General features: G+C 43.4%; 1 protein-coding gene and 1 long non-coding RNA gene across 2 annotated transcripts; both read left to right on the top strand.

The window, feature by feature from the left end:
- The first annotated feature begins 627 nt into the window (after nt 1-627).
- On the top strand, nt 628-14,751 carry LOC147583764 (uncharacterized). The gene is made up of 4 exons (XM_086698999.1): nt 628-795; nt 11,843-11,969; nt 12,160-12,232; nt 12,746-14,751. Exons 1-4 carry the CDS (start codon nt 793-795, stop codon nt 14,307-14,309), a joined length of 1,767 nt encoding a protein of 588 aa, XP_086555125.1. The 5' UTR covers nt 628-792; the 3' UTR covers nt 14,310-14,751.
- A 596-nt stretch (nt 14,752-15,347) lies between these two features.
- LOC147583765 (uncharacterized) lies at nt 15,348-19,582 on the top strand. The gene is made up of 2 exons (XR_015248521.1): nt 15,348-16,174; nt 18,808-19,582. It is a non-coding gene; the product is annotated as an uncharacterized LOC147583765 (long non-coding RNA).
- Nucleotides 19,583-19,587: the final 5 nt, after the last annotated feature.

A 19,587-nucleotide genomic window follows, 5' to 3' on the forward strand; every position in this document is an offset into this window, starting at 1 on the left:
ATTAAAAAAATTAAAATAAGCACTTTTTAAATTAAAAAAAGAGTTTTGCAATCCAGTCTCTTCAGCATATTAATACTTTCCAAGAACGTCCCATGTTTACATAACTTTTTCTTGTTTCTTGTTATATCAGTTAAAACAGTAACCGAATTACCTTATGGGGTATTCTAGCCTTTTATATATCAAAGTTCTCTAAGTATACATTCAAACAATGACCTAAGAATAAATGTTCTTTCAGTGTAAAACGTACACCTGAGAATTTAGTCAATGCCTCTTACAACTGTGGCTGGTCTTTCAAAGAGTCCCTGCCCCCAGCTGAGACTGGGGCTCCAATTTTCCATCCCAGCCAATAGGCTTGGAAGGCAATAGGCTTTTTAAACTATGAAATAAGGATGGGGAAGCATCGGGTGGAAGCCCCAACGCTGTCAATAGGCAACGATCAAAATGGAGCCAGGTGACTTTTAAGGGTCTGTACTTGCAAAGAAGGGTCACAGTTCCAGGAGCGGCTCCCAGCAGCTGGCGTTCCACGGACCCCTTACCTCTGGCCTGGTGTCACTCCGGAGGGAGTGGGTGGGCCTTGCAACCTGTCCAATCAGGGGAGACGTCAGGGCAAGGGGGTGGGGCGACGCTCCGCAGGCGCGCCGCGGGAGGCTTCTGGCTCCCGCCATTGTTTGGATCGCGGGTAACCTGCGCTGCAGTCCTCCTCGTCGCTGTGCCTCGGGTTCTGTCTTGCTGAGCCCTGGACCTTCCTCGGAAATCGTAGGTAGGACGCCGGGAGACACAGGAAAGCTAGAAATGGTGAGTGGGCAGGCCCGGGCTTCCGGAGAGGGGAGCGGAGTGCTGGGTGGAACCGGCCGGAGCTGGCCGTGGCGTGAACTGGCCTCCTCGCGGACGACTCTGAACCGTGCGCACCCGTTGGTGGCGCCGCTCGGACCTCAGTCCCGTCCGCGCGTGGCCAGGGGGCTGGGCTGGCCGCCGGGACCCCGACGACCTGTGCGGTCCCTGTGCGCGGCAGCTTCGGCCTGCGAGCCTCCGGACAGCTCCGCGTCCGCAGCTCCGCGTCTCTCCAGATGGTGCGGTGACCGTGGTGACAGGGGGCAATCGTGACCGGCTCTCTGGTGTCCGTGCGCGGGAGATGCTAAGTATGGCCTTTGGGGTCTCCAATCCCTCCTTTCTCTTCAGAGGGGACCGGCTTTCTCCTGAGTTTTCCAAAATTTGGGGAAACCGTGAAATCCCGAGCCTGTCGCGGCCCCGTCGCCCCACCCCCACCCGCCGCGCCCAGCCCTCCCTAGGGTTGGCATTCGTTGCCTAAATTAACTTCCAAATCCCTCCTGGCCCGCATCCCTCCTCCAGTTCACAGCGTCATTATGAACTATTCGTTCTCTATGGTGCCTTTTAAACAGACCCGAGGGGCGCCTGGGTGGCTCAGTCGGTTGAGCGTCCGACTTCGGCTCAGGTCATGATCTCGCGGTCCGTGGGTTCGAGCCCCGCGTCGGGCTCTGTGCTGACAGCTCAGAACTTGGAGCCTGTTTCGGGTTCTCTGTCTCCCTCTTTCTCTGACCCTCCCCTGTTCATGCTCTCTCTCTCTCTCTCTCTCTCTGTCTCAAAAATAAATAAAATGTTTAAAAAAAAAAGTTTTAAACAGACCCGATACTTCATTTGTTGATCATTTTCCCGCTGTCAGTGGATGGCTCTTTTAAAAGGGTGTAGTTTTTTGTTCCTGGATATTTTACGGAATAGAAAAGTAGCGAAAAACTGCCCGGTACAACATGGTATGAAATCCTTGTGCCTCTCCCCCCAGGATCTTTCCTGGGCACAGACATCCTATGGGAAGTCCTTTGGGTGGCGGTTCCTCTTTGAAACTTTACTGGGTGATGTGCCGACAGCACAGCCCCTCCCTCCCTTGGTTTGTCACATTTGAAACATTTCTTCAATTAATTTTAGTCTTGGGGCGCCTGGGTGGCTCAGTCGGTTAAGTGTCCGACTTTGGCTCAGGCCATGATCTCGCGGTCCGTGAGTTCGAGCCCCGCGTCGGGCTCTGTGCTGACCGCTCAGAGCCTGGAGCCTGCTGAGGATTCTGGGTCTCCCTCTCTCTCTGCCCCTCCCCCATTCATGCTCTGTCTCTCTCTGTCTCAAAAATAAATAAACATTAAAAAAAATTAATTTTAGTCTCAAGTTTTTCAGTGAATAAAAACGTATTTAATCCATACAACGCGAAAAGCAGTTGTGAAGTATTTCCAAAGAGTCAAGAAAGGAGTGAATTTCAGAAAACAAAACAAAACATTTCTGGGATTACACCTCAGGTATTATTATTATTATTATTATTATTATTATTATTATTTTTTACTTTTTCCGTCCCTTGAGTGTGCTACTAATATTCTGAGGTCTGTTCTTTGATTTGGACGAGTTGGGATGAATTTCCAAGGCTTAGACTTGCAGACCTGTGGTGTTCAACTATGATTCATAGCTTGTAAAACAGTTTGTTCTCATGGAAATAATTAACATCTTATTATTTTTTTAGTTTTTGTGAATGCGGTTCATACTTGGGAGGTTTCTTGTTGAGCCAGTTTATTAAGGGCCTTACAGTTTTTTTTTTTTTTTCCCCTCTCCTTTCCACATAAACACTGGGTTTGAGTGATTTGCTGGATTGTTCCAACACTGGGTTGATGTCATTTAAAATATCTCTGGTGGTGCGAATAAATAAAAAATAAAATAAAATAATAAAATATTTCTGATCTCTGGTGGTGCAAAGCAATGCCAGTGGCAGGCAGAGGCTTCAGGATGGTCTGCCTAAGCGTTGGCCCCCCCTTGAGGCTGCAAAAGGAAGTTCATGGTGCCCAGTTTTTCCTCCTGGAGCAGTACCTCCCCTGCGAGTGTGTGGGGCTTCCGGAGTTCATTCCCGTGGCTGCTCAGGTGTCCTTTCCACAGACTGACCCACCTCAGGACTTCTGTCTCCACCAGGAGAGTCTAGAATGGAAACTTTTTTTTTTTTTTTTTTAAAGTAAGTGGGGCTTGAACTCATGAGCCCAAGCTCAAGAGACACCTGCTGTACCCACTGAGCCAAACAGGGGCCCCTAGAATGTGAAACCTCCCGAATGTGGCTTTCCTTCTATCCTATGGGAAGCAGGCTGCTCATAAGAGCTGATTCTGATCTTTCTTTCCTTTGGGTTCCTTTGCTGCTTGAACAGTACAGCCCTTTGGCTCTGGTTTCCTTTGGCACTTGGGCTCAGAAACTCTTAAGTTGATTGAGAGGTAACATGTGAGGAAAGCAAGAAAATTGTGGAACTAAGTAGAATCTGCTCTGTTTAGGCAAGAGAACCTCAACATGTGAGAGGCATTCAGTTAAGTTTTCTTAAGGTCATTTAAACATTTTTTTAATGGGGGCGCCTGGGTGGCGTAGTCGGTTAAGCGTCCGACTTCAGCCAGGTCACGATCTCGCGGTCCGTGAGTTCGAGCCCCGCGTCGGGCTCTGGGCTGATGGCTCAGAGCCTGGAGCCTGTTTCCGATTCTGTGTCTCCCTCTCTCTCTGCCCCTCCCCCGTTCATGCTCTGTCTCTCTCTGTCCCAAAAATAAATAAACGTTCAAACATTTTTTTAATGTTATTTTTGAGGGATAGAAAAAGCACGCACAGGAGGGGCAGAGGATCTGAAGCGGGCTCTGCACTGACAGCAAAGAGCCTGATGCGGGGCTGGAACTCACGAACCGTGAGATCATGACCTGAGCTAAAGTTGGACACTTCACTGACTGAGCCACCCAGATGCTCCTGAAGGTCATCTTTCATTTTTGGATCAGTTAGTGAATGCACTTTTCCCGAAAGAACATTGACATTTAACAGGCTAAAGCAAATGAATTTCTATTTCAATTGATGTGAGGAAAACTACCCAAAGTTTATGTAAATATTTGAAAATCCAGTGCATTGAAGGAGCTAAGCTCAAATTCCTAAAATATTGTAATATGCTACTTACTCCTGGAAAATACCCGGAGTGTGATACAGGGGGGAAGGACAGACTGATATTCTGTGTCCTTCCAGTTAGGCATTTGAAAGTTTTCATTTTGTATGGTTTACACTTTTGTAAACTTTAGTGTTTAGTTATATTGTCAAATGGTTTCCTGTGTATAAAAGTTAAAATGAGGGGCGCCTGGGTGGCGCAGTCGGTTAAGCGTCCGACTTCAACCAGGTCACGTTCTCGCGGTCCGTGAGTTCGAGCCCCGCGTCAGGCTCTGGGCTGATGGCTCAGAGCCTGGAGCCTGTTTCCGATTCTGTGTCTCCCTCTCTCTCTGCCCCTCCCCCGTTCATGCTCTGTCTCTCTCTGTACCAAAAATAAATAAACGTTGAAAAAAAAAAATTTTTTTTAAAAAAAGTTAAAATGAAATCAAGACTGTGAGTGTAATATACGTAAATTTCTCTATGTTTTTTAAGTAAATTTGTAAGATAGGGAAGTGTGACTTAAGAAAATCACTGTGAACAAATCCTAGTTCCTCCCAACACTGTGAAGCCCAGCCACCCCCAAATACACAGTTTTAATCATTTCTTGAGCCTCGTGTTGGGGTTTCTTTATACTCAACAAGCAATTGCAAATGCATATTTTTCTTAACCTATGTTTGTCCTTGTAATGAGCAGTCAGGCCTTGCATTTTTGGATATTTTAGTGCTGACAGCTTAAGCCTCTCCCTGCCCTCTCCACTCCCACCTCCCTTGTTCCTTGTGCTCCCCGCTGGCTGAGCTGATGAGAAAGCCTGGGTGGTCTCTCCTCTAGAACAGGTAGGAGATTCCAACCAGAAAAGCCCCCGCCTGGGTGCAGAACTCTTGCCCCCGCCCGCTCCCCAACCCCAATGGACTCCTTACCCGGCCAGGCTCATTTCTGTTCTCCTGAAGCCATTTCAGAGCTGCCTTAACAGGCAGCCTTGCCCCGAGACCTCTGTTATGTGAGTCCTAAGCCTTTTCCGACTGTCTGGGTGTCTGTGTACAGTGTTGTTGGGGCTGCATCGCCATTCGCCTCAATTTCTGAACCGCTTCTCGGCAGGTACCATAACAGTTGGCACCGTGAGCAGCGTGTCCACATGTGACCACCATTCCATGGGTCTGTCTTCTCTTGCTGTAAGTTGCTCCCTGATGGTAGCATGTACTGCCGGGGGCTGGTGAGCTCGTGCTGTGACCTGTGCTGTCCTGTGCTGCGTCGGTGACCCAGCAAGCCTCAGTTCTAGACTGAGCCAACCAGAGTTGGCAGTTGTGAGAATTTCTAGGCTTTTGGGAGCAGGACTGTCGGATTGGGGCCCTCCTTAAAGTGGTCCTGGGTCAATGTCTTTGCTGGTTTCTCTCCCTGTGTTAGAGTGAAGCTGTGACAGAGGCTGGGTTGGCCCCTGTATACCCTGTGGAAAGAGGTGGCCTCATTCAGCGTTTACTCCTGGGAGAGCAGACATTTGGAAAGAGAAAGAAGAAAGGGTGAAAGGCAGCCAGTAAGTGGTGGGCTGAGTCCACACTCCGAATACCAGATGGTTGAATGGGACCTTTGAGTACCTCTGCTGCTCCTGCCCCTGCCTCTTCTGCAAGAAATATCCTGACTCTGCGGATTTGAGAGGACAGCATCCATGGCACCCTTTGACACAGCAATGGAATTGGTTCAAAGCTGACTTAAGCTCCTTGTCCTTAAACCCATGAAAGCAACCAGTTATCATGGGGAAGGCTCCTAACCCTGATGGCACTGATTTGAGACTCTCAGGAGGAAACCGTTTATAAACACCAGGGTAGAAAGGCACCCCCTCTGCCAGAGTATATCCAGGGACAAAGAAAACAAAAGAGGGATGCTCGAGGAAGGGACTAATAGATAAAGTACTGAAACAAAGGACCACATTTTGACTGAATTGGAAATCCAAAATGTACAAAAAGCATTTATACAACAGAACAGGTAAGAATTCACTGCTTGGCTTTTCAGCCTCTATAACATAAGTTCTGGATCAATTTTGCTATCTAATGTAATGCACTAACTCAAGAACCTTTAAGCAGTCAGTCCATACTAGGTCTCAAATTATAGCTATACCTGGGATCCCACTCCCGTTTAAGCAGGGTACCCCTGATGGTCTCATGGCAGTCACTGAATAGGATATAGGGGAAAAACAGCACAGCTTTTTCTTCTTGACCGTCAGAACTATGGTCTTGTCGAAATCCTCCATGGAGATAGCCCTGGTTGTTCTAAAAGAACCCAGAGTGATCTAGGAAGCTCCGAACCAATGATTCATAAATTAAAATTAAATAAAGCCATTGGCACTTATAAATTATCTTGACAAAATGGGACCTCACGGACTGTGCCCTCTAAATTGAGTAGTTAATATGGCTCAACATAAATTGCTCAGGCCCTTGAAGGAATGAAACCACATATAAAACCTGTTTAGCGAGGGGCTGATTATTTCCAGTGCTTCTCCTTTGAACAGCTGAATTTGACCTATTCTTATCTGGAATGAATGAATGACACCTCACAGTGGATTACTGTAACCTTGTAAATGTGGTCATGCCCAACAGAGGTCTATATCCAGTCTCCAACTTTATGGAAATTACTGACTCAGCCAATCAACAACTGGGTAAACTTGCTGTCACAGATTTGGCTGGGTCTGTTCTGTTCAGTGTTTATCTCAAGAGCAGTTGCCTTCACTTTGAAGGGACATCATATACCTTTACTGGGTTATCCTCATGGATCTTCAACAGCTTTGCCTTCCCACACAATTGTAGGCAAGATCTGAACTGCATCCTTGTTTCTACAAGAACACAGGTGTCACGTTATATTAATGAACTCCTCCTCCTCCTCTGAGAACATACTAGACAGACAAATATTGAGAAAAGGAGCTAGCAAACTTTGGATGGGACATTGTCATGCATAAAATGTGAGGCCTGGTCAACCATGTTATTGTACCAGAAATTATTTGATCATCTGACACCTGCTCCTTCTCTAACATCATGAGGAAATAGCTGTTCTCCCTAGCAATACCCCCAACCTCAACGATGTTCTTTTGTTGTTCCGGAAGTAACATATTCCTTGTTTACAAATTTTACTTGAACCCATTTATGCTGTTATTTACAAATGGGCACCTGTACCTCAAAAGGCTGGAGGTTTTCAAATTGCCGTTGAACTGGCACTCCTGGTCGTGCCCACAGAGACTTCTTCACTGTAGATGATTCATTGGCCTCCTCTCACGCCTCCTGGAATTACCCATGATGGCCTTGGAAAAGGCCTGCTCTGTTACCAGCTTGAGACATTATGGGGCAAACCTTGGACCTATGAGATAGCCGCCTGCGGGAGGGGGTGACCTATTCTCTGCTCCATCTCTTGCAAGATGTCCTAGTACTGAAATAAGGCCCCTGGCCCCTGGCCTCCCCGAGGAGCTCCATAGGAGTACCTGAGTGAAAAGCAATGGTAGTCCGTAGACTTCAGGTATGACATCACCACATTTGTACATGGTGGAGCATAGGCAGAATTGCTCCTTTTTTTTTTTTTAATTAATTAATTAATTTAGAGAGAGCGAGAGAGAGAGAATCCCAAGTAGGCTCCGCACTGTCAGCACAGAGTCCAACATGGGGCTTGAACTCAGGAACCGTGAGATCATGACCAGGGCCGAAGCTGGACACTCAACCAACTGAGCCACCCAGGCGCCCCAGAGTTGTTGCTTTTTATGTCTTAATTGGGATGTCTCACTAATAACTGGACCCAGTGGTCATTACTACTGACCACACATCCAGTAGTCATTTTAGCACCAGGCAACAAGACATTATCTTCATCTGTTGACTAGTCTTGAGTGATTCTCTGAGTTGCCCCTTTGAGGTGAAAAGATTCTAGGAATCTAATGCCTCCCCCATCCCCAGTGTAAATCAAAGTAACACTTGTCCCTACATATACTAAGGCCAGAATACAAGACCTTGCCAGGACACTTATCTAGGTCTGAGTCAAGATGCTACTGACAGTAACAAAGACAGACATTTCATTTCTCAAAGTATACTGTGCTGGGTGCTCTAACAAGGCATTCAGTGGAAGTTGTTTCTCCTCCCTTCCAAGTCTCGGTGCAGGCTTCATAGAGCACCGTAATGGCTTACTGAAATAAGTTGAAATTCATTCAATGAAAGATGGTCTATGCTTCTCATGGATCACTTATCAGGTGTGAATATTAATGTGTCTGTCTTTTTCTTTTCCTAGTAGACTTTTTTAACTTTAAGAGAATTTTAAGAGAAAATTTAATCAGAAAATACAGAGGCTTCCCACATAATCCCTCTGCCTTGACAAGGTTTTTCCTATATTTTATATCTTGTATTGTTGTAATACCCTTGTTCCATTTGTTGAACCAACTTTGATGCATGAAAGTCCTTATTTTACAATTAAGGTTGACGCTGTGTCATATAGTCTCAGGTCTTTAGCTAATGTGAAATAATGATGTGTCTCCATCATTTCTGTATCATATAGAATACTTTCACTCTTCTGAAAATTTCCTATTCCCTACCTCATCATTCCTCCCTCCCTCCCTCCCACCCCATATCCTGGTAACCAGAGATCTTTTAATGACTTTTAATTTTCTCTTTTCTGAAATGTCATTCCCTTGGAATCATTCAGTGTGTAGCCTTGTCATATGGTTTTCCTGCACTTAGAAATATGACTTAAGGGGCGTCTGGGTGGCTCAGTCGGTTAAGCGTCCAGCTTCAGCCCAGGTCATGATCTCACAGTTCGTGGGTTTGAGCCTCACATCGGGCTCTGTGCTAACAGAACAGAGCCTGGAGCCTGCTTCAGAGTCTGTGTCTCCCTCTCTGCCCCTCCCCTGCTCACGCTCTGTCTCTGTCTCTGTCTCTGTCTCTCTCTCAAAACTGAATAAACTTAAAAAAAAAAAAAAGAAATATGATTTAAAATTTTCCTCATGTCTTTTGGCTTGATGAGCTCATTTCTTTCATCACTGAAGAAGATTTCATCCTGTGCATGCACCAGTGATATTTTCTATCAGTTCACCTATTGAAATTATCTTGGTTCCATGTAAGTCATGACAAGTATGCATAAAGCTCCTATAAACATTTACATGTAGGGTTTTTATGAACCTAAGTTTTCAGCTCCTTTATGTATATTTGAAATGTATAATTGCTACATAGTCTGGTAAATGTGGCCTTAGTGTTAAGAAATTGCCTTTCTTCCAAAGTAGGTATATCATTTTCTGTTTCCACCAGCAATGAATGAGGTCACCTGTTGCTTTCCATTTTTCCAATTGTTTGGTGTTCTAAGTGTTTTGTTTTTTTTTAATGTTTATTTATTTTTGAGACAGAGAGAGACAGAGCATGAACTGGGGAGGGTCAGAGAGAGAGGGAGACAGAATCCGAAGCAGGCTCCAGGCTCTGAGCCGTCAGCACAGAGCCCGATGCGGGGTTCAACTCACGGAACGTGAGATCATGACCTGAGCCGAAGTTGGATGCTCAACCGACTGAGCCACCCAGGGGCCCCAGCTCTAAGTGTTTTTAATGTTAGTGTTTGATGCCAGTCCCTTATCAGATAAGTGACTTCCAAAGATTTTCTGCCAGATTATTGCTTGTGTTTTCATTCTGTTAACTTGTTTCACTAAGTAGCTTTTCATTGTAATGAAGTCCAAGGTATTTTCTTCTTTCTTAAATCTTGCTTTTTTTTTCTTTTTTAAATAATCTCTACACCCAACACGAGGCTCAAACTCACTACCCTGAGATCAAGAGTTGCATACTCCACCGACTAAGCCAGCCAGGTGCCCCTGCTCTTGTTTTCTTAAAAATTAATCACCAAATACTACATCACCAGGATTTTCTATCTTAATCTTTTAGGAGTGTTAAAATTCTACAATATACCCTAAAATCTGTGATCAAATTTGAGTTAATTTTTGTGAAAGGTGTACAGTTTGTAGATTTGTTTTTTTGTATGCACATGTCCAGTTTTTTTTGACATTATTTGTTGAAAAGACTGTTTCCCATGGAGTTAACTTTGGTTCTTTGTCAAAGATGTGTTCACTGTATTTGTGTAGATCTACAGAAAAGCAGTTGCCTTTTCTATACTAACTTTTTATCTTTTAGTTTTTCTCTTCTCAGTTCATGGGGTTTTCTTTGTTATTTGGAATTTTTTGACATTTTCTCAATTGACAATCTTGTCATATGACACAAAGACAGTTTTATTTCTTGCTTCTCCAAACGTATGCCTATTATTTTTTGTTATTTACCTTTTATTCCCCTTGTCTGAATGCATTAGCTAAGAATTCCAGTACAAGATTGTCTAAGTGTAGTGAGAGAGGACATTCTTGCCTTTGTTCTGGGTTACCGGAAAGCATGTAGTTCTTTTAAGGTGGTACACTTATATATATATTTTTTTAATTTTTTTTAATGTTTATTTATTTTTGAGACAGAGACAGAGCATGAATGGGGGAGGGTCAGAGAGAGAGACACAGAATCCGAAACAGGCTCCAGGCTCTGAGCTGTCAGCACAGAGCCCGATGCGGGGCTCGAACTCACGGACTGCGAGATCATGACCTGAGCCAAAGTCGGACGCTCAACCGACTGAGCCACCCAGGCGCCCCGGTGGTACACTTATATTAAACAAGATCCCAGTTGATGTAGAGGCACATGGGGTCAGTGGGGAAACATTCTCTTACCTCAGGGATTTGCTCTCAGTCTTTCAGTGAGCCTTTGTCCCTGGGCTTGACTTACTGTGATACAATGAAAAAGATGTGTGGTAAGTGTCCTCGGTTCCTAGCAAAAGCTCTTGAAGCCCTTGAGATTACTTGAGTGTTAATGGTGAAAGAATGTGTGTGTTTTTACATTTTTTTCTAATGTTTATTTTTGAGAGAGAGATAGACAGTGTGTGAGCCACGAAGGGGCACAGAGAGAGAGAAACACAGAGTCCAACTCAGGCTCCAGGCTCTGAGCTGTCAGCACAGAGCCCGACACAGGGCTCGAACCCACAAACTGTGAGGTCATGACCTGAGCCGAAGTCTGGCGCTCAACTGACTGAGCCACCCAGGCGCCCCAGAATGTGTTTCGTTTAGTGAGGTTTTATGGTGGGGTTTTGGACACCTGAAATAGCCAACTTTGATTAAAACTTTAGAAAGTTGGGCTGCGGGTCCCAGCTTCTGGGTATAAGATAGGGGCTAGAGGCTGAGTTAATTACCAGTGTCCAGTGATTTAATAAATTGAATCCATGTAATGAAACCTCCATCAAAATTCTTAAAGACAGGATTCTGACGGTTTCTGTGTTGGTGAATCAATCCAGGTGCTGGAAGGTTGGCATGTCCATAGTGGGGGTGGGTGCTTTGGATGCCCCACCCCCCATCTCCGTTCCCCTTACCATTGCCTTAACTTGTCCTATGTATTGCACCTTTTGCCTGTTCCTTATTTGTATGATTTATAGTAAGCTGGTAATGGTAAATAAAGCATTTTGCTAAGCTCCTCAAAATCATTTCAGTAAATTACCAAACAGGGCAGAGTGTGGAGGGAATCTGTGAATTTGTAGTTTCCTGTAGAAATAGTAAACTGGGCTCCTCATTTATAGCTTGTATCTCAAATAGGGGCAGTGTGTGGGACTGCTTTTTAAACGATGAGTCTGACTTAAACTCTGGGTAGTTTGTGTTAGAATTGGACACCTTTTTAGTGACATAGAATTGGAGAAGTGGCTTTGGAACAGGTACCACATATTTGGTATCAGGAGTGAGAGAACCCTATCATCTGCCCCACCTTTGGAGCAGAAAGGAAAGAAATACCTTTGTCCCCCCCGGTCACTTAGGCTCTGGGAGTCATATGGAACTTCTTATAAATTGAGTATAGGTCTTCAGGGGTCTGTCTCATCCATCCTATGTACATATATGGGATTATTTAGGACTCGGTGGCCTTTGAGGATGTGACTGTGAAGTTCACCATGGAGGAGTGGGCCCTCCTGGATCCATCCCAGAAGAAACTCTACAGAGATGTGATGCAGGAAACCTTCAGGAACCTGGCCTCAATAGGTAGGGACGACGACATTTCTTGCTTACTAAGTCAATTAGAGATCCAGTGTAACTTGCTCCTCAGTGCTATTTTAAGGGAAAAAATGGAAAGGGAATGTTTTGTTAATAAACCTGCCATGATCATAACTTATCATGGACCTAGAATCTAGCAATTCTATAAATTTTTATAATTTATAATGCTTTTTCCTAGTATGTATTTCAGAAGAAAAATGGGAAGTCTGTGACAGAGAAGATCAGGATGAGAATCATGGGACACATCTAATGTGAGTAGCATTCACATGGGAAAACAAGAGAATCTAGAGATGTGATGAAATTTTATTTTTAAGTTTTATTTATTTACATGATTGCTACACCCAGTGTGGGGCTCGAACTCGTGACCCCAAGATCAGGAGTCAGATGCTCTACCAACTAAGCCAGCCAGGTGCCCCCGTAAAATTTTAAAACCAAACAAATAAATTAGCCTGGATTTATTTAAATCCATTGATCCATAGGCTATTTTCATCAGTAGTTTTTTCCCACATGTGGCCGAGATGTACAGGTTTCGAAAGATGGTACACCTGGAAACAGCGTATAGAAATACCATTTATGAGTATTACTGTTTTGATAACAGCTAAGGTGGAGCCCTGTTGCAGAGCTTTTGGTATGTTCGCTTTCAAACAATCAAAATCTGCAGAAAACCTACATTTTCCTTGATGGTAACAAGTCACTGTCATAGTTATTAATAAACATAAGCTCATTAATCAAGCTATTGGTAATATGCTTCTCGTTTTTTACAGCAGTCAAATGGTAGGAAGACTCTGTAAATGTAAAGAATGTAGCCAGTATGAAGGAATCTTCGGCCAGATTCCAAATCAGAATCCGAAGAAGAGAACTCCTACTGGAATAAAACTAGGTAAATGGCCTTTGTGCGGACAGGTGTTCATGCATCCTTCATCTTTGAACAAGCACCTGAGATCTCACGCTGGACACAAACTATATGAGTATCAAGAAGGTGAAGAGAAGCCTTATAAATGCAGGCGTTGTGGGAAATCCTTCAGGCATCGCCAATCCATTCGAATGCACGAAAGGTCGCACGCTGGACAGAGACCCTATGAATGCAAGCACTGTGGGAAAGCTTTCATTTGTCGCAATTACTTTCAAATTCATCAAAGGGCACACAGTGGGGAAAAGCCCTACAAATGTACAGAATGCGGTAAAACCTTTAGTTATTCAAGTAACTTACGTAAACACGAAAGGACTCATATCGGAGAGAAATCTAGTGAATGTAAGCAATGTGGTAAAGCTTTCAGTTGTGTCAGGTCCTTTCGAATACACGAAAGGATACACAGTGCAAAAAAGCCCAAGGAATGTACAAAATGTGGTAAAACCTTCAGTTACTCAAGTAATTTACATAAGCATGAGAGAAGTCATAATGGGGAGAAACTCTATGAACGTAAAGAAGGTGGGAGAGCCTTGCATTCTCTCACCAAATTTCGAAGACCCGTGATCAAGCACAATGGAGATGGGCTTTATAAATGTAAGGAGTGTGGGAAAGCCTTCAGGTGTCCCAAAAACTGTCGTAGTCATGAAATGACACACAGTGGAGTAAAGCCGTATGAATGTAAGGAATGTGGTAAAGCTTTCAGCTCTCCCAGGTCCCTTGGAAAACACAGAAGAATTCATACTGCCACGAAGCCTCACGAATGTAAGGAATGTGGTAAGGCTTTTCGTTATCCCAGTTCCCTTCGAAATCATGAAAGAACTCATACGGGGGAGAAACCTTATAAGTGTAAGGAATGTGGGAAAGCTTTTAGTTGTCCCAATTATTTTCGAATTCATGAAAGAACTCACACTGGAGTAAAACCATATGAATGTAAGCAGTGTGGAAGAGCTTTCAGTTGTCCCCAGTCCTTTCGGATACACGAAAAGACGCATAGCGCAGAAAAGCCCTATGAATGTGCAGAATGTGGTAAAGTCTTCAGGTACTCCAGTAACTTACGCAAACATGAGAGATCTCATACTGATGATAAACGCTACGAATGTAAACTATGTGGTAAGGCCTTCAGCAGTCACTATTATGTTCAAAAACATGAACGAACTCACACTGGAGAAAAGCCCTATGAATGTAAGGAATGTGGGAAAGGCTTCATTTTTCGCTCAGGTGTTCGATCGCACATGGTAATCCACACTGGAGATGGGCCTTATAAATGTAAGAAATGTAAAAAAGCATTTATTTCTCCCAGTTCGTTACGAACACATGAAAGAACTCACACTGGAGAGAAACCTTATCAATGTAAAACTTGTAGTAAAACCTTCAGTCTTACAAATTCTTTACGAAATCATGAAAGAACTCATACATGAGAGAAATGTATGTGGTAAAGCTTTTTCCTATTTTCCTATGAACATAAGGAATGTGAGAATGCAAAAGATTTGTTGCATAATCTCTCATGGACACGTAAGAATGCACACTGGAGAGGAATTGTAGAAATGTACAGAACGCAAGAAAGCCTTCAGTTGTCCTGTTTCCTTCAGAACTTACCAAAAGTCACAGTGGAGAGAATTCTATTGGTAATAAACAATGTGGGAAACCTTCACTTGCCCGCCATCACTAAACATCTCATTCCCCAGATTCATCCTGTATAACTAAAAAATAAAAACTTTGTAATTTTTGCAGATATTTTCAAGGTGGTATGAAAGTTATATGGGAAAGAAATCATACTCAAGTGATATGGGTAAGCTCTTTGAACCTTCATGTATAATACTTCTGAAAATTCACAACATGAAAGAAATGTTATAATCGTTATACTGTATGGTCTTTATCAAGGATTCATTCTCTTGAGAGAGAGCATGCGCCCATGTGGTGGGGGAGGGGCAGAGGGAGAGGGAGAGAGAATTTTAAGGAGGCTACATGCCCAGCGTGGATGGATGTGGGGGTCGATCTCACAACCATGAGGTCATGACCTGAGTCAAAATCAAGTTGGATGCTTAACTAACTGAGCCACTCAGGCGCCCAAAGGATTCATTTGTAAAGTGATTCTCTGCACTGTGGATTTCTACTTACCTTTGAAAGCAGATATTGAAGTGAGATAATTAAGTAGGTACTCTTTAAGCAAGAGTTCCTAAGTTTAGTAAGTAATTTTTTTCCCGAGTAATATTATTGTGTTCTTTTTTTTTTTTTAATTTTTTTTTTCAACGTTTATTTATTTTTGGGACAGAGAGAGACAGAGCATGAACGGGGGAGGGGCAGAGAGAGAGGGAGACACAGAATCGGAAACAGGCTCCAGGCTCCGAGCCATCAGCCCAGAGCCCGACGCGGGGCTCGAACTCCCGGACCGCGAGATCGTGACCTGGCTGAAGTCGGACGCTCAACCGACTGCGCCACCCAGGCGCCCCTAATATTATTGTGTTCTTATTTTGAAGTCTGTTGGATCCATGGGTTATTGAAGTGTATTTCTAATATGCAAGTAGGTTTAATTTTTATATGATTTTTAAGTTCTGTAAGGAGAGGAACATTGAAAAATAACACTTTCTTCCTTTCCCTAGAGTCCTCCTGTGGGGCATGTACTCAATATGCTTTAGCATATTATAGAAATAATTTTCTATATTCTACATTTCTTTATTAACACAGAGTTCCCCTTTCATTGACCCAAAGAGCTTCTTTCTGTTTTCCTTACCAACTTTCCTTTCCTTTCCTTTCCTTACCACCTTACCATATAGTTGTCAATATGCAAAGTTCATCATACAGTCTCGTGAATTTGTCATCGCTTGTGGCTGGGATTTGGAGTATAGAGTTACATTAAGAATAAAGGTCTGTGTGAGGTAGGACAATAATAAATCTAGAGTTGGAGATGACCCCTCCTTGATGCTGTTAATGTCAAAGTCAGTAATGTGAAGTATGTTTTCCAGTATCTGTTGCATTTATGTATCCGTGTTAGAATTCACTAAAGCCTAACCTACATGAAACTTGGAACACAGAAGTGAAATAGGATTAGGCACATTTTTCAGCCACCTGTATAGACGCAGGTGGAAGCATAGGGCTTCATGGACACCTGCTTCCAGCCTGTTTTCCTCATTCTTTTTTTTTTTCCCCTGAGAATCAAGAATAATCTCAAAACCACCACCAAGTGCTTGACTTCCATTTGATCCCAGCAGTAGGCTTCTACAGTTGTGTCCGAAGTTCTACATCAGAGACCCGGCAGGGGTTAAAATTTCCAGCAAGCTCTCAGGTATCCACAAATTTAGGCTGTCGTGGTTGAGAATGTTCTCTGAAGTGCCACCCCCTTCTTTCCTACATTTTACTCATATAAGGTCTAATGTGTATAGTAAACACCCTTTTCTGTTAATACCATGGTTGACTGTGTGTGTGTGTTTCCCCTGTGACAGCTGTAGTGGGCCAGTCCGGCAAAACTACATGGCTTTTGGCAGTGACTGCTGAGGGCCAGTCCTTCCGTGTGAGAATCAGCACCTTCCTCCTATCAGGCAGATTCTTTCTGGGTGTTTCACGTAATTCATAGTTGAGCATAATCCCTCGATATATTGTTAGTCATCTTGGATGTGATTGAAAATGTGTGCATTTCTTTGATGAATTCATTTATAGTTTTTTCTTAGAAATACTTGGTTAATTTTAACAGGCACTTGTATGCTAATATGTGGTATGATGCTGAGAGGATATATTGAAATGTCTTACTGTTTATTTAAAGAAACTTTGTTTTTAATTTATTTTGAGAGAGAAACAGAGCATGAGTGGGGGAGGGGCAGAGAGAGAGGGAGACACCGAATCTGAAACAGGCCTCAGGCTCTCGGCTCTCAGCACAGAGCCCCACGTGGGCTCAACCCACGAACCACGAGATCGTGACCTGAGCCGGTCAGACGCTTAACTGAGCCACCCAGGCTCAGTTAATTTTCTTCACTTAATCGTTATATATTATAAGTCAATATTATTGAGGCGCCTGGGTGGCTCAGTCGGTTAGGTGTCCAACTACGGCCCAGGTCATGATCTCACAGTTCATGAGCTCGAGCCCCGCGTCGGGCTCTGTGCTGACAGCTCAGAGCCTGGAGCCTGCTTCGGATTCTGTGTCTCCCTCTCTCTCTGCCCCTCCCCTGCTCATGCTCGCACTCTGTCTCTGTCAAAAATAAATTAAAAAAAAAATTTTTTTTAAGTCAGTATTATTGTGTGCATATAAATTTGAGTATTTTTTTCCTTAGGAAAATATTTAAAAATTCTTTTATACTTAGAATTTTTGTGATAAAACTAGTTTTTCATTTGTTCATAAAACCACAAACTTACGTCGTTTTCAGTTGCATTTTGCCCAAGACCACTAGTATCGCATCTATAGTCAAAGACAAGAGTATGTGAAATCTAGAAATAAGTATGACCATAAGCCATAAATAACCGTGCTGTGTAACAATAGTATCAGCACATTTGATTAAAAGGAATTCTCATTGGAATTTGACTTGTGGTAGATTATTTGATTGCTGTTTAAGAAAGGAAGACGTTTTTCTGTATTGGGGCTTTGAGAGAATGAACTTAATTCAATCATAAATAATCACAGTAATTCTTACATAGAAGGCAGAAAGAATGGCTTGATGGTAAACCTAATTTGTAAGAAGCAGAAATGATATTAGTGAATAGAAGGTCATTTTGGTTATTTCTTTGGGATCTGTTCTCTATTGTCATGTTAGGGATTTGGTTATAGAATACTTTTGTTTTATCTTGATCGAAAATGGTTACAAGGTATCTGTGTCTGATGATGGACATATGAGATACTTTTCAACGGTCTAGGCCTTGCATGGAGTACTAGGCCAGCTCTCAGTCATCTGGAACACCTACCTTTCTTGTTATTTAAATACTGAAATATTCCCTACAGTGTATTGGACACTTCCGTAAACTACCTCACTTAAAGTATATATATTTCAAATCACATACTCTTTAGCAAAATATGTAAGACTTATTATTTCTTTTAGGAGTAATGCTTACAAATTTAGGGAAATTGTCGAAGAACACAAACTCCAAAAGTGACAGTCAAGATCCCTCTTCCAGTGAAGCCCTTCTTTTTTTTTTTCTAATGTTTATTCATTTTTGAGAGACAGGGCGTGAGCCGGGGAGGTGCAGAGAGAGAGAGAGGGAGATTCAGAATCCGAAGCAGGCTCCAGGCACTGAGCTGTCAGCACAGAGCCCGACGTGGGGCTCGAACCCACGAACCGTAAGATCATGACCTGAGCCGAAGTCAGATGCCTAACCGAGCCACCCAGGCGCCCCTCAGTGAAGCCCTTCTTGCTCAGAGACAATGCTCTTGATGTTCATTTTTCAACACTATGTCAGGAAGTGTAGGCTGAAAGTACAATTTAGCACAAATATTTAAGCCACTCTGGGCCATAGGTAACATAGGCATGAAAGAAACAAGTTCCTATGTTCTCGGTGCTTATGTTTTTGTGAGACAAGAAGATGGTTAGCTGAGAAAGCTTTGGTTTTTAATTAGAAAATAAGTGTTGTGAAGGCAAAGAAATGAAGGCCCCTGACAAGAAGGTAGGGAGTGGGTTGTATGTCTTCTCTATGGAGGGCAGGGGCCACAATGAGTGAGAATGTGATCGTTTAACCACCATCTAACACACCCTAAATATGGAGCAGCTGCTGGTGTGTGGATGGAAGTAATGGCCAATAACACCAGAAGTCCCGCACTCCTGGGATGAAGGGCAGGGGTCCCCCACACAGGAAAGATCTAGACCAGTTTCATCTTTGTTTTGGCCCTGGCTATAAGTTGTAGGGCATGTGCTTTTTAATCATGAGCACACTCATGGGTGTTGGGACGTGAGACTGACCGTTATGTTTATGTTTATTTACGTTTCTATTTGACATCAGATGAAAGGAATTGAAACTCCCTTAATGATTTGGCACGTATTTTTCTGGCTGATCAGACTGAGTGGCACACTTTGCCCCATGCCAAGTTCCAGTCTGAGGAGGTTCTGTCATCTGCGGAGCTATAGCCCATCATGAGTTTTCCTGTGAGTAGAGTGATAGGGGAACTGTATCATTTCCTTGTTTTTTGTTTAGTTTTTATTTATTTTTTTAACATTCATTCATTTTTGAGAGACAGAGATCGAGCGTGAATAAGGGAGTGGGGGAGAGAGAGAGAGACAGAGGGAGACACAGAATCCGAAGCAGGCTCCAGGCTCTGAGCTGTCAGCACAGAGCCCAACGTGGGGCTGGAACCCACAAACTGCGAGATCATGACCTAAGCTGAAGTCGAACGCTTAACCCACTGAACCATCTAGGCACCCCTCGTTGTTAAAGTTTACTTAAAGTAATCTCTACACCCAACATGGGGCTCAAACTCACAACCCTGAGATCAAGAGTCGCTTGTTCTTCTGACTCGGCCACCCAAGTGCCTTGAGCTGTATCATTTTAAGTAGCATCCCAAGGTAGTGGCAAAGGAGGTATATTTGACCTCCTCAAAGTGGGGATTTTCTGTGCCTTTTTATAAAGATAGTATCTTGATGGTTTTTGTTTAAGGGTGTACAAGGCCACTTTCGTTATTGTCACGGATCACTTCTGTCTGTTTACACTTCCAGGAGATACCATGGAAGACCAGGTAAAAAGCGTCAGCTTTTCTTTCATAAAACAGCTAAGGAAATCCGTATC

This window comes from Puma concolor, chromosome A2 (assembly GCF_028749965.1).
Source record: "Puma concolor isolate L17-30 chromosome A2, mPumCon1.1.hap2, whole genome shotgun sequence".
Taxonomy (NCBI): domain Eukaryota; kingdom Metazoa; phylum Chordata; class Mammalia; order Carnivora; family Felidae; genus Puma; species Puma concolor.